The following is a 13,304-nucleotide window of genomic DNA, read 5'->3' as shown; positions in this document are numbered from 1 at the left end:
TGCTCTAATTACTGAGCATTGTTTTAAGATATTGTAGAAAGTTTACCCAGACTGACTTGCTTTTTTTAGGACGCATAGAGTGGATGACTCCTCAAGTAACATTAACGGATAAACTAGTAAGTCTACAAACAAAGACAAGGTACGATAATCTTCTCGTCCCCTTTTATGCAGGTCTCTCGCGTGGAAATTTTAGTGCCCCAAAAATTATTGAAATGAAATCTGAGGCGATCAGGGCAACCAGTGTAATATGAATTCGGAAGCAGATTATATTTGACTAAAATATTGAATACTTTACTCTTTCAATTATTATTAAGTAACTGGAATTTATAAGAGATAATCTTAAGCTATTTGAAAATCGCTTGGTATGTGAACGAACTGATTATCTAGCCCTGATAGTAAGTTGCTCATATAATTAATAGAATCATGCTCTACGACTGTATACACTTTCATATCTGCTTATCTATTCAGGAACCAATATCGGGAGCTCTGATTGCTTAATAAAATACACAGAATAAAAATTCATATTTGAATACTCTTAATTTGCCATTGAAAATAATTCAATGGACATTGCAATCCATAGGTTTATTTTAATGTCTTAATAGATTGATATACGAGAGTATTCGAGCTCACTAGGGCAAACAGCTTTTGCCTGCTATGAAAACTCTCAGAATGAAAACACTTAACGCCCTCAAATATATAAGTGGTGGTTAAAATCTTTCAGAATAGGTGTAAGTGGGTTTGTATTGCAGCTCACATAAGGTGCCAGATCTGTATATTCTACAATGAGTTGAATATTCCTCACCGAAAACAGACGCGCGTTTATACGTTTCGGTAAATCGGTTAATATACTTGCCAATATGCACGACGGGCTGTCAAATAACAATTGACGAAATGAGAGACATAGGCGTTCTATTCGTATTCATCCAAAATTAGTAGGCAACACCGCTACATCCAAGAATAGCGAGAGAACAAACACTACAGATCAAAATCAAATTCACAAATTATACCTGGATACACTGAGTGCGCTTAGAGTAGTGTTATCGAGAACAATTTCAGTGGAAATAGTGCTATAGGTTAGACGCCTCAATGGATGTCAATACGATATTGACTAACATACTAACGTGGAGTACTACACATTTGGGTGTTTTACAATAATACAAAACAGTTAGTAGAACTATAGTGAGCTTGTATTATCATTGGACTAGTAAATCGGAAAACTCGTACATGTGAACAATTTAAAACAATCCTGATCCTCCATTATCATATCCACCATGATATTCCGATGTGAATTTCCTCGAACGACGTCTCGCCTCACGCCTTGCTTCCCTCTTGGAGATGCTAGAAGTGTCCTCAAAATCTACGAATGGCCTAAGAGCCAAGAGAACTGCTATGAATGTATGTCGATGTGCTTTTTGGTTATCTTTGAGAATGATGAAGCCTTCATTGTCCAAATAATGATGTTTCTCGTATGAGGCTACCTCAGTGAGCGTTGTATTATCAACAAGTGCGAATTTGCCCATATCATTCAACTCTGACCATATCTGCACACCAACTTCGCTATTGGAGAGGTAATGAGGCGCACTGGGAACCCTGCGAGCGATAGTAAATATTGTACTAAATAATACGTAAAAGCAAAACAACGAACCAGATAAACGTTTGACCGTTAAGCGTAACGGAGTAATAATCGTCAGTAACACCTATAAGACTCTCTGTAACGGATGATCGCGTGATGAATTTACTCTCATGATGCAAGTATTTATATTCATGTCGACTTCGAAATTTACCGCCTTGAATAGTGTAAGTGGAGGGCAAGACGTAATACACGCGATCAACTCACTGTAAACTTTGTCGTATCCGCTGTGATGCGTGACTGTGAATTTACTCATTGTAGTTAAAAAGCAAAGCTTATATGCTCCACGTACAAAATGACGTTGTAGGCAGTGTTTGCTATTGGGGCTATGGCACGCTGAGGGGCAGTGACTTAGACGCGGCAAAATGAAACAATAGCTGAAAGTAAAAAATACAGACAATATAAATAATGAATGGCATTACCACATGGCTGAATTATATCGGTATGGCATTATCGTGGTGGGCCACTGCTGGCTGTCTCGCAGCGCTGCTCATTCGACCCATATAAAGTGACGGAATGTGCTGACCCTGCTACTTCTGCTCCCGTCCCTCAAAAACCAGCATTTGAGTGGTAGGTATATTGCACGCGTCCTTTGTGGTGCGAGAATGGAGTATTTTCTACAATTCTGCTGTGCTGGCGATGGTGCGCTCCCCGGAAGATATCTTCGAACGGAAGAGCAGCATGTACTGCTCTCATTAATGATAAATGACTCAGTCTAGATTATTAGTGTCTATAACTTTTCCCCTATTCTATCTGTATGGCATTCGAGATGTACACGCTAATTTTGTAGCATGCCAAACAAAAAACCTTTAGTTACTACCGAAGCAAAGATGTATATTATTTTTATATATTACTCTTTTTACTCGCCCGTCTTTGAGGTCGCACTCAATTTACTATTACTGAGAGGAGGCGATGATGTTTGAGATACAGAGCACTCATTTCACGTTACGCGTTGAACTACCTGATAAGATGAGTAACCTATGTAGTGTTACTGCGGTTGTGATACCTTTCAATCCGATAAGTGTCACGTATGTCCGTTGAGTTTCATTGAAGTGATGAATCAATGTGTCTCACCCTTGTTTCAGTTTATCTGGTACGTAATGTTCTCATTGATTGCTGCGAGTATTTCCTCTACAACGCATAGTACCATCGTTAATTTTATGGTGCATTAAAAATTTGTCGTCATAGTGTTCAACAATAGCGCACTCTTAACACTCGCACTTCTGATTTTGTTATCCAGGACATATATCTAAACATCACCACTGTCCCATTCACCAGACCTGCCTAGAATGGCCAGTTTGCATATGCTTAATACAGACAGCTGCTGAACTCACCTGCACCATTTCGGAGAATATAAGGCGGCACTCTGAATTTCTTGATACACCGAGTGTAAAAGAACCTTAAATCCTGAATGAGCCTGAAATTTGGAAGAGTGGTAAATTGTGCTTTGTATTTGAAGTTATAGTCAGCTATCAAATCTGGTATTTTTTTTTTCAGCGTTTGACGATATGGAAGTAAAAATCGAGTGTCTTCCAATCGCAGTGATATTTCATAGTAAGCTCTTCACACCGACTGAGATTTTGTGCAAGTGAGAAACTTGATTCGGAGAAATAGTGTTGAATAGATCGACGATGGCAGCATTAGGGCAATTGCAGGAGTGCTTTTAAACATAACCGTAGAAGGCACTTATGAGGCAAGATTTAGTACAAAATCGCGATTATAGCATTGTAATGAGATATAGCTGTTATTGACAGGTTCCGATGGATATTCACTGGGGTAAAATTGTTATCATCGATAGTGGAGACTAGCCTGAGTGATGTGCTGGTATTCTTGATGGACTTTAACTTTGCCTTGAAGACCTTTTTCAGTGAGCTATGCCTTTAGTACATTGGAACATTCCATATTAGATTACCCAAGACATCCTCAGGGTGATTATCAAGGGTTGACCTATTGGAGTATAACTCAAAACGCTTAGAGTCACTGTGGCTTTGATGGAGAACAGAATGTATCACTATATATTGGTAGAAGCGTAGGTAAGATTCCAAACAGATAAATTACGTCCGAGATTTCGCTTACACTGGGATGGATATCGGGTAAACTTAAACCCCTATGTTCAGTATAGACGCTTAAAAAACTGTTTCACAACTGGGCGTTCTTAGCGCAGAACATCACGGAGTCAGTTGAGACCCTCGAGTACTAAATCCTGCTTATGCAGTGTGACGTACATCGGAAGATTTCTGTTAATTGGTTGTTTGGGGAGTGCAAAGGTCAATTATTCCAATACAACGCGACGAGATATAAGATAAATGCAATATTTGGGAGTTCAGACTAACAACCTCGTTTGAATTGCCAATGGTAGAAAACCATCCTGTGTTAAGGTGTTGGATAAATCGTAAAATGAAAATATACCCTCCACTACCTCGGCTTTATATAAACTTTATTGTAACTCTCAAACATGACTAAAATTTTCCTTCACCACAATTAAGGGACAAATGCATGCCTTGGCTATCGTACCAAAATTAGCGGCTTCCTTTGTAAAACAAAGAAACTACACTTCGCAGAGTAGTAATCACCTCAAGCTATTACCCCCACTGGTGTTTTTCCGATAGGATTGTTTTAGATCTGAGGTGACACAGTCATGCATCGTCGCACAGACGCTGTCAAAGAACAGGTGACTTCAGGGTGTGAACGGTCTTCCGACGAAGTATAAAAGGGAGCACATGGCTCTTCCTTTTCTTCATCAATCAACAAGTCTTCCTCATAAAAAAAGTGAATAGCTTCTTCCAAATCTTAGCTTATCCATTTCTAACCTAATCACAATAGATGCAATTCAAGTTCACTGCCGCTTTATTGACTGTCGTCGCTATTATCGCACCAGCTATGGCTGACTCTTGCCAAGTTGGAGGTGTCGAGGCTTGTTTGGCCAGCTGCAAGGTACGTCCAGCAATTGTGAGAACCTCAAACCATCTAACCATGATTGTAGCTCCAAAATGGCATTACTAGCGGTGCATACTGTAACGCACAACAAATCTGTGTCTGTACTGAATAAGGAATCCCCCAGGTCTATGGCTGCTTAAGATGAGTTGCCTTTTTCATGAATTTCCATTTATTTCGGTCTCGTTTGCTATGATTGTGAATGTAATAGAAAGACCTCCATCCTATATAGTCATTCTGAGCTCGCAATTAGGTACCAAAATATGCATAGACTATATTATGCAACACATTAAGTCAATGGTGTGACCGGAAACATTGTGGTATTGATTACAGCAATTACAAACTATGGCATTCTCTGAGCCTATCGACGAGTATCCATACATTTAGAATTGGTTGTTCCAAGAACTGAATGGCGAGATCAGGCGTCCCATAGATGGAAGAACTTCAACAGTAAACGGCGAAGGCGGCAGTTGTTCCCCATCTACTGCTAGGTATTGGTTCTTATTGATAGGGTTAACATGATATGCTTTTGCTTTATAATATTTGAGCGAGTCATCAAAAAACATTGCACCGTTTTCAGCTCCTTCCATAGCCAGCAATTTGTGCCTACGTGAGACATTGAGCTGTACAGCTACGTCTATATAACCGTCATCCGGTAAAGCGACAGGGAATTGTTTGAAAGTTCTGCTCACCCACGGCACCTGTCCAGCATATATATAACATATATCATCAGAAATCTTGACCCAGTCATCCTCAGGTCCATTTTTGTATTTTACTGGTGGAAATGTATCTGTCTCCGGAACGGAAATAGGGTCATCTAGTTTCCGTTCGCGCAAGCATTTGATCATCTCGTGTTTATTGTCCTCTTCAACATTAACGTATACTTCGCAATTGCATGGCGCGTTCTTGATTAGCGACCGTAGGTATCCTACTGTGAAACGCGTATCTCCCATCCAACGCAAGTTTTCTGTGCCAACATCTAAACTTGCCATCAAACCACCGGCTTGAGTAAGGTAGGAAATGGTACGTTTTCGTTCTTGCCAGATGGAGAATAAATCAAGCGGTATAGTTTGGCCTTTGGCTGCATTTAGCGCTGCCATACTGAGATCAAAACCATCTTTTTCACCTAAAACGCAAACACTGATACCGTTACCGGATCCGGCTGGTATGGGGCATAATGGCGTCTTCAAAGCGTCAGATGGGGTTTCATGATACATAAACCCATTGAGTACTTCATGCATTATCCCATCGCCACTTACGCACACGACTGCGTCATAATTTAATAATAACTTCTTCGCTATTTCAAAAGCATGTCCCTTGTACTCTAGAACTAAACAGTTTGTTCACAATCTGTCTTGGTGAAAGATAAGACGATATACCCACTTTGCATATCAATGTAGCACCCTGAAGACCGTAATATCGGTAAAACAGTTTCGTTCCAATAAATAACAGCTTTTCCAGTCCCACCTACAGGATTCACCAGCGCCTTCAATCGACGACAGGTACGTAACTTAGATTTGAACCGAATATATTGCACTACTTTATCTACCTCTTCAGTAGAAAGCTCTATTGGTATACCACTAAAGTCGAGTAGAGAATTGTGGCCTGGTGTTAGAACAGACAAACTGATAATACCTTGATCTAATGAACAATTGACAACTCTCCAATAATTGATATATGTCTCTTTTATGCCGCCGTCTGAGTCCACCTGCTGGTAATTTTTTTGCTTACTTATGCAGCTAGTGCAGCTCCTTGAATTCTTCTTCGGATGCATCTTCGGATCTGATGTGCGTATTGTCAAGCCTTTCTCTTCATCTGGTACTATTACCGTGATGTTATTATCAATTTCATTTTTTAGCTGGAATATCATTTTAGTTTTCATCGTCATGCACTATGTTGATTTTAGGCCTTTCATGCAAATTCAATTTTGAAATCGCCGGTGACGTTTATGTAAGGAGACCGACTGTAAGGGGTCGGACCACCATGACATCAGTAATCTATGATGAGATGACTCTTATAGTATTATCTTAACCCAATACGGTCATCAGCAAATACACATCATGCCAAACATACTCGACAAGGATGTAAGAGGTATTGGTCATGGACTAATGGGTATGCTATGTCCATTAGACTATCGTTTACATATTAAGCGGTTTATGTTATTGTAGGAATGACCTGGACTGATACACCTACGCCAATAGATACTGTACGTGTTTTAAGAATGTAAGGGTGTAATACCAATCTTAGCGATATGCAGGCTTTAGAAGTAATGAAAAAGAGTATTGAGGTCGCAAAAGGCCACCCTGTTACTTGGAATGGAGGTATGTTCGGAGGAATTCCATCGTTTTCCCGCTCAGATAACGTCCAGGAGAGTTTTACGGACCACCAGAGTAAATTAACAATATGTTGCATCGATAGTAACTAACAGCAAGTCAGACATAACTCTTTACATCTCTTGAAGGCTTATTTCACCAGATATCCTGAAGATGTTGATAAAGTCATTCTTTGTATTAAGGGTGGTATGAACTTGCAGACATTCAAACCAGATGGCTCGTATGAAGGTCTTTCTGCATCTGTCGACAAGTGCAATGCTATTCTCGATGGCGTCAAGAAAATCGACCAATTTGAACAAGCAAGACGCGACCCTAATGTTTCACCTACAGAAATTATCGAAAATCTCGCCAGACTCGAGGAAGAAGGCAAAATTGGTGCACTAAGCTTGTCAGAGGTTGGCGAAAAGACTATTCGGGAGGCTGCAGAGGCAGCCAAGGAATTAGGAACAAAGATATCATCAGTAGAGGTCGAATTTAGTATGGCATCGACTGATATACTTCATAATGGTGTAGCAAGAGCATGTGCTGATTACAATATCCCAATATATGCCTACAGGTACGTGTTATGGAACAAAACAAACTAAACAACTAACCATTATTACAGTCCGATTGGCAGGGGTCTGCTTAGTGGCAAAATAAGAAGTAAAGAAGATGCAAGGGGAATAGCAAAAGTTTCACCACGTCTTCAAGATGAAAATATCGCAGAAAACTTGAAACTAGTAGCAGAAGTTGAGAAGCTGGCAACCAAAAAAGACTGTACACCAGCTCAGATCGCAATTGGTTGGGTGAAACACCATTCAAACTGGAATGGCTTACCTGCAATTATCCCGATACCTGGCGCAAGTTCAGTAAAACGTGTAGAGGAGAACCTCAACGATAGCATAACACTATCTGATGAGGACATGAACCATTTGCAAGACGTCATCAATAAAATAGAAATTCAGGGTGGCAGGTATCCTGAATCACACTCGGCTTATAATTGGGGCTAAAGTGTATCCTGTATTTTGAAATGAATTACACTTGCCTTGTCTGCTTTCACTATTGTCACTACAAACTTGCTAATGTTGCACGTAGATTATTAGCTGTCATGGACCAATTCAAGGTCAAGTAACTTTAAGCTTTACTTGAAGTAAAGCTGGAAGAATTATGTTCTACTAGTAACCATAAAGATTTATAAAACTGAATGACCCCGTGTCTTCAATATCATTGACAGTCAACTCCTAGAATAGAAGGAACCTAAGAATGATTATCTTATTAGTACACCCTAAACTATTGTTTATGGAATTTCAAGGATGATTGAGAATTGCAGGTTTCGCTGGCTTGAATATCAGATCTCACATTTCAAGACTCAGGTGGAGCATAACAAAGCTGAGGAAAGCACAGTTAGTGCTATAAAAGGAATAACAGATGAAGGCTCTCTTCGTTATAATCGCTGTATATCTTGAATAGAATGCTCTGATGTTATATTTTCTCTGACTGTTATTACCTTCTATGTTTAATGTGTAGGATTGTTTAGTATCATAGCAGCTTCAATAACATCTTCAATAGCACTATATGTCTAATATAAAGTATTATTTCTCAATTTAAGACATTTCCTCACATCTTGTGGGATGTACCATCTCTCAGTATAATCATAATGACACATTCAGTAGTGCCATATAAATAGGCTTGCCAATGAGAATTGCACAGACTGGCAAGTCGTATTGGTATTTGCATCCCAGATCGTCAGCATAATACGAACTGCGGGAACATGAACATAGAGTGAACAACTGCCCATAATAATATCTGAAAGCCTCTTCTCTACAGTACGATCATAGTAAGTTTGTTCTTCAATACTTTCAAAGTAATCACTGTCCTAGTATTTATGGGCACTGTCGCATCTATGTTTTTCCGCTGTGGCTACAGCTAACCAGGGCATTGTCCAACATAAAGCTGCTAAAGTATTGGCTACAAGCGATATCAAAAACATTAAAAGGAATTGTACGATGAATAACTTAGGGAGCATCAAAAGGAAATTGGACAGCAGCCTCAACTTACCAGAGAAGCCACTTTAAAAATGAAATTAACGTTAAAATCATGACTCAAAACACGAGGATAACAAAGCAAGGTATTCAGTACATTTCAGGGTTTGCTGGTGTCGACAAACATTATGACAACAAAAATAACAAGAAGTATTCTAGAATCTTTAAGAATAAAGCCAAAATCAATTATGATGTCAGGCCTGCAAACTAGTCTAACTCAAATTTAAGTGATTTACATAGAAGAGCACGATGATAAACAGGGTAATAAAAATGTTGATAAGGATGACAAACATGATAGAAGAGATGTCAAGGATGTCTACGGAGGAGATAAAAAGCAGGATGATAAGATATATGCAAAATGGGATAAGAAAGTTGACAAAAGGATGACGAGAAATATGAGAAACATAGCAAGACATACCATAAAAGCGAGAAAGGTATGATAGCAAAGACGCAAAAGACCAAAAGAAGTCTGCTTACAAGTATGGTAAAGTCTTGAAGAAGGAGGATGATGACAAGGTACGAAGATAAGAGGAATGATAAGGATAATCACGAAGATAAAGGCTGACAAGTAAAAAAAATAAGTGTGCGGATACAGACGGCTATCAGTAAAACTACATGCTGAACAAATGCTGATATATACGCTGATTTTTTTTATTCGATGTTGTGTGTTTCACTAATATTTGTAGTAAATTTAGACATGTCACATTAGCTATTACCAATAAGCTAGTTATTTATAGCAATGTCAGTTCCTATGCACTTGACTCGGTCGCGCCTCGTGTACATATTGCATATCTGCCATTATATTTAATCCGACGAATAAATAGGCGTTGCTTGAATGATCTACCTAGGAGGATCGAAGTTTTGCTTAGAACATGCAACACCAAACACGCCGTACCGTACAGTTTTAGCTCTGACTTATATTAAGTCGAATCGTGACTGAATCAGCAGGTGATAACTAAAATATATTGACCACATTAATTAGTCCATATATAAGTACTGTGGAATTATTGATGGCAGAATATTTATTAATAGATTAGAAGACAGCCTATCTAGCATCTTCGTTATCATTATGAACGATAAGCTTATGAGCTCACTCGGTACGCTGATTCACGGCAAATATATTAGGCCCCTACTAAACATTAAAACTGAAGATAAGCAGCTGATATAAGTAAAATGACACTGCACCACTATACATTCATTACTTTCTCATACACCAGTATAAATGAACAATTACAAAGACGTAGAAAAGAATAACGTGGATGGTACCCAAGTAACTATAGCTAACGACATTGATAATAATTTTGACAATGGAAGGGACGATGGAATACCTGTCCTGAACAAGGTCAAGGTACCGTTCTTTAAGAGTACAGTATTTCAAATGATAATTATATCAGTTATCGCTTTTTCTGGGCCAGCGTGAGTACGATATATCTTTCAAGGCCTTTTTTGTCATTGACGCGTTTGATATAGCCAAAGTGACGCCATAAACGGCCTTGGAGGCGGTGGAATGGCTTCCGCTGATCTTTGGAATCTAGCTGAAGCTCTATTCTATGCTATTATGTTTGTAGTAACCTTATTCGGTGGCCCGATTGTCAGCAAACTAGGTTTGAAAACTACACTTGTTATAGGTAGTATAACATTTCCATTAGAAGGTATAGCCCTTTACGTAGTATCTCGATGGGCCAAAGCTGGACCGTTTCTTGTCGTCGCTGAGGCTATAGCTGGTATCGGCAGTGGTTGCTTTTACATTGCTGAAGCTGGTCTCGTTCTGAGTTTACCAGAAACAAACAAACGTGGTGCAATGCTGGCTATCTGGATTGTTGGCAGGAACTTAGGTCAGCTTGTTGGTGGTGCAATTAATCTTGCACTTAATTCGCAAACAAGCAGTAGTGGAAGTGTTAATCCAAACATTTACTTCGTATTTATAGCTATAGAATGTCTTGGGCTACCAGCCGCTTTGCTGATTAAACATCCAGAACAAGTTCAACGTAAAGATGGTACCGTGATTAGAGCTGGTGACAAGCTTCCACTAAAGCAAGAGCTAAACATGCTACTAAATGGTACTGTATTAACACCAATAATTGGTTTAATTGCGATGTTTTCCTTTTATTCTTTTTTCTATATTTCAGTAAGCTGAAAGTTTTCATCAGCTTCTATCTAACTCTCTTAGCCATATGGAACATATCTCACAGAGTTTTTTTCCGTTAGAGCAAGGGCACTCTCATCACTGATTAGTCCCACACTTTGCATTATTGCTTGTTTTGGATTAGGTTTCTTGTTGGATATGCAATCGTTGAATCAACGTTACAGAGCATACCTTGGTTTCATAGTTGTCTGCTCATGTTGCATTGGCACATACATTTGGACGCTCGTAGTTCTGTCAGATCTTACGAGAACACCAAATGTGAGTATCGACTGGTCGTCTAGCGACTATCCTCGTTCGTTTTTACCATATGTAAGTTATTTCAAATGAAACTTACTTTTTCTGACAATTTTTAGTTCTTTATACAATCTGCTGGACCAATGCAGCAATCATTTTGTTATTGGTTGATTTCATCATTCGGTAGTGATGTACAATCAAACACTCGTATGGGAGGTGTCTTTAGGGCAATAGAAGCAGCAGGTGTGCGAAAGCTTTTTGTCTACCATGGTGATCTAATCATTCCATAGGACAAGCAGTCAGCTATGGGTTGATGTCTGCAGATAACGTGCCACTTTGGGCCGGGTTTGGTGCTAATTTTGGCTTACTTCTAGTTAGCGTTTTTCCAATGGTATTTGCGCTCAGATCCGTTCCTAAGGAAGGTCAGACAATTGCAATGTCTCAAGATGAAGTAGTAGCACATAACGAGAATACTGACGATGCGAGAGAGAAAGACAAGGTTATTGTGAAGTAAACTGGTGTGCATTTATCGCAATAATTAGTTGTATTCATAAATGTACAATATTCTTCGCTTATTCTCACACAATATGAAATGAGTCAATGTAATGTATATGAAGAACTATAAATTTACATTTCATTTAACCTCAAGAGACCATTCAGGAAAATCCTGCAGATCTTTAGAGTCACCGCCTGGACGTGTATTATCCCTTTCTTTCTTCATTTGACGCCATCTCCAAGCATCATACTTTTCAGGAGACAGTTTCTTCTCTAGAGCATCTGAAATATATTTACCAATCGTTGGCAGGAACTTGAATGCCATTCCGGAATCTCCACTAGCGACAAGGAGTTTTTCATTGTTTTTATAGAAGTCAATAATCCAATTACCATCGTCTGAATCGAGACACCAGCAAACCATTGTGTCAATGAGTTCTTTACTAGCAAACTGAGGGAGAATAGCATCTTTAAACTTCGTTAACGCTTCAAAAGCTTCGTTTGTCACTTTAAATTTGACATCTGATGGTATACTAGTGTATCTATCTGTACTTGGAAGGTGCTGGTAATTGGTGTAGCCTGGAAATGCATTCGCAAACTTGATTTTGCCATCAATAGAGGGCTCAAAAAAGAAACCAAGGTCTGAGTGATCAACAATCGGCATATTTCTGAATAGCTTGGCTTCATCTGGGGTGAGCTGTATATGCCCTACTGTCCAACAACGAGCTGTACAGCGGCCTTCGAGGTCAATTAAAGTATCTGCCCAAGCACCAGCACATAAGATGGCATAGTCAGCGTGGTGCACAGATCCATCCTTACATTTGACGACGGCACCCTGTCCATCTTTGTAGATGTCAATTACCGTTCCATTCTCTCCCGATATGAACTCAACACCAAGCAATTGTGCTTCATCACATGCCGATCTTACGGCATCATGTGCCATGCACCAACCGTTATTTGAATTCCACATACCAATCCAATCTTTGATGGTCCCATTATCGTAAGCTTGTTGTAATTGAGGGGTGTATTTGAGGATCTCTTCCGGGGTATCGATTAATTTAATCTTATCTTTGAGATCTGTCTGTTTGAGGACTTCATAAGGCTTGTAGATAAGGTTTTGAGCTGTAAGTGACCGCTTGTCACTTGTACAAACCAGCCAGCCAGTTTGATGAAAGTGTGAATTGAATACATTGTCGCTTTTCCACGCCTCGATCGCCTCAGATGCTAGATGTGCATAAAGAGGGTCAGCATACTCGGTTCTGACAATCTTATTGAGATCATTCCCAGCACTGATAAGTGACGGATATGCGTGCTTATCGAGACCGGTTACCTTATAACCTCTACCTGGTGTACTCATAAGCGCATATCCAATCAAACAAAAGACTCACGAGCTAACTCCAAGCATGTTGAACTTCCGAATGTCCCTCCTCGCCCCTATAACTATAACGGATTTTGATTGAGTCATATGATTGATAGTAGTCAACTAACGTCCGCTGATAGCGAGATAATTATAG

The 13,304-nt window shown here is 39.4% G+C and overlaps 6 protein-coding genes across 6 annotated transcripts; 3 read left to right on the top strand and 3 right to left on the bottom strand.

The window, feature by feature from the left end:
* Window positions 1-1,135: 1,135 nt before the first annotated feature.
* Window positions 1,136-1,954, bottom strand: WALSEDRAFT_61563 (hypothetical protein). Its single transcript, XM_006960647.1, has 3 exons — window positions 1,838-1,954; window positions 1,646-1,787; window positions 1,136-1,590 (listed from the first exon to the last, which is right to left on the bottom strand). The coding sequence occupies exons 1-3, from the start codon at window positions 1,884-1,886 to the stop codon at window positions 1,236-1,238; spliced, it is 546 nt and encodes a 181-aa protein (XP_006960709.1). The 5' UTR covers window positions 1,887-1,954; the 3' UTR covers window positions 1,136-1,235.
* Window positions 1,955-3,606: 1,652 nt separating this feature from the next.
* Window positions 3,607-7,955, top strand: WALSEDRAFT_58838 (Aldo/keto reductase). Its single transcript, XM_006960645.1, has 6 exons — window positions 3,607-6,676; window positions 6,733-6,770; window positions 6,822-6,885; window positions 6,933-6,954; window positions 7,001-7,453; window positions 7,502-7,955. Exons 1-6 carry the CDS (start codon window positions 6,625-6,627, stop codon window positions 7,884-7,886), a joined length of 1,014 nt encoding a protein of 337 aa, XP_006960707.1. The 5' UTR covers window positions 3,607-6,624; the 3' UTR covers window positions 7,887-7,955.
* WALSEDRAFT_61560 (FAD dependent oxidoreductase) lies at window positions 4,055-13,214 on the bottom strand. Its single transcript, XM_006960643.1, has 5 exons — window positions 13,180-13,214; window positions 11,422-13,134; window positions 10,508-11,364; window positions 4,183-6,527; window positions 4,055-4,135 (listed from the first exon to the last, which is right to left on the bottom strand). Exons 1-2 carry the CDS (start codon window positions 13,193-13,195, stop codon window positions 11,933-11,935), a joined length of 1,218 nt encoding a protein of 405 aa, XP_006960705.1. The 5' UTR covers window positions 13,196-13,214; the 3' UTR covers window positions 4,055-4,135; window positions 4,183-6,527; window positions 10,508-11,364; window positions 11,422-11,932.
* On the bottom strand, window positions 4,055-13,304 carry WALSEDRAFT_61561 (hypothetical protein). The gene is made up of 8 exons (XM_006960642.1): window positions 13,179-13,304; window positions 12,652-13,134; window positions 11,591-12,610; window positions 11,422-11,542; window positions 10,508-11,364; window positions 5,948-6,527; window positions 4,183-5,894; window positions 4,055-4,135 (listed from the first exon to the last, which is right to left on the bottom strand). Exons 6-7 carry the CDS (start codon window positions 6,450-6,452, stop codon window positions 4,948-4,950), a joined length of 1,452 nt encoding a protein of 483 aa, XP_006960704.1. The 5' UTR covers window positions 6,453-6,527; window positions 10,508-11,364; window positions 11,422-11,542; window positions 11,591-12,610; window positions 12,652-13,134; window positions 13,179-13,304; the 3' UTR covers window positions 4,055-4,135; window positions 4,183-4,947.
* Window positions 4,269-4,679, top strand: WALSEDRAFT_66532 (hypothetical protein; the record flags this gene model as incomplete). The annotated part of the gene is made up of 3 exons (XM_006960646.1): window positions 4,269-4,301; window positions 4,454-4,564; window positions 4,614-4,679. The coding sequence occupies 3 exons, from the start codon at window positions 4,269-4,271 to the stop codon at window positions 4,677-4,679; spliced, it is 210 nt and encodes a 69-aa protein (XP_006960708.1).
* On the top strand, window positions 10,297-11,812 carry WALSEDRAFT_52925 (hypothetical protein; the record flags this gene model as incomplete). Its single annotated transcript, XM_006960644.1, has 5 exons — window positions 10,297-10,334; window positions 10,389-11,046; window positions 11,089-11,373; window positions 11,418-11,541; window positions 11,589-11,812. 5 exons carry the CDS (start codon window positions 10,297-10,299, stop codon window positions 11,810-11,812), a joined length of 1,329 nt encoding a protein of 442 aa, XP_006960706.1.

Source organism: Wallemia mellicola, assembly GCF_000263375.1.
Source record: "Wallemia mellicola CBS 633.66 unplaced genomic scaffold WALSEscaffold_32, whole genome shotgun sequence".
Taxonomy (NCBI): domain Eukaryota; kingdom Fungi; phylum Basidiomycota; class Wallemiomycetes; order Wallemiales; family Wallemiaceae; genus Wallemia; species Wallemia mellicola.
This window is presented reverse-complemented; position numbering and strand designations above follow the sequence as displayed.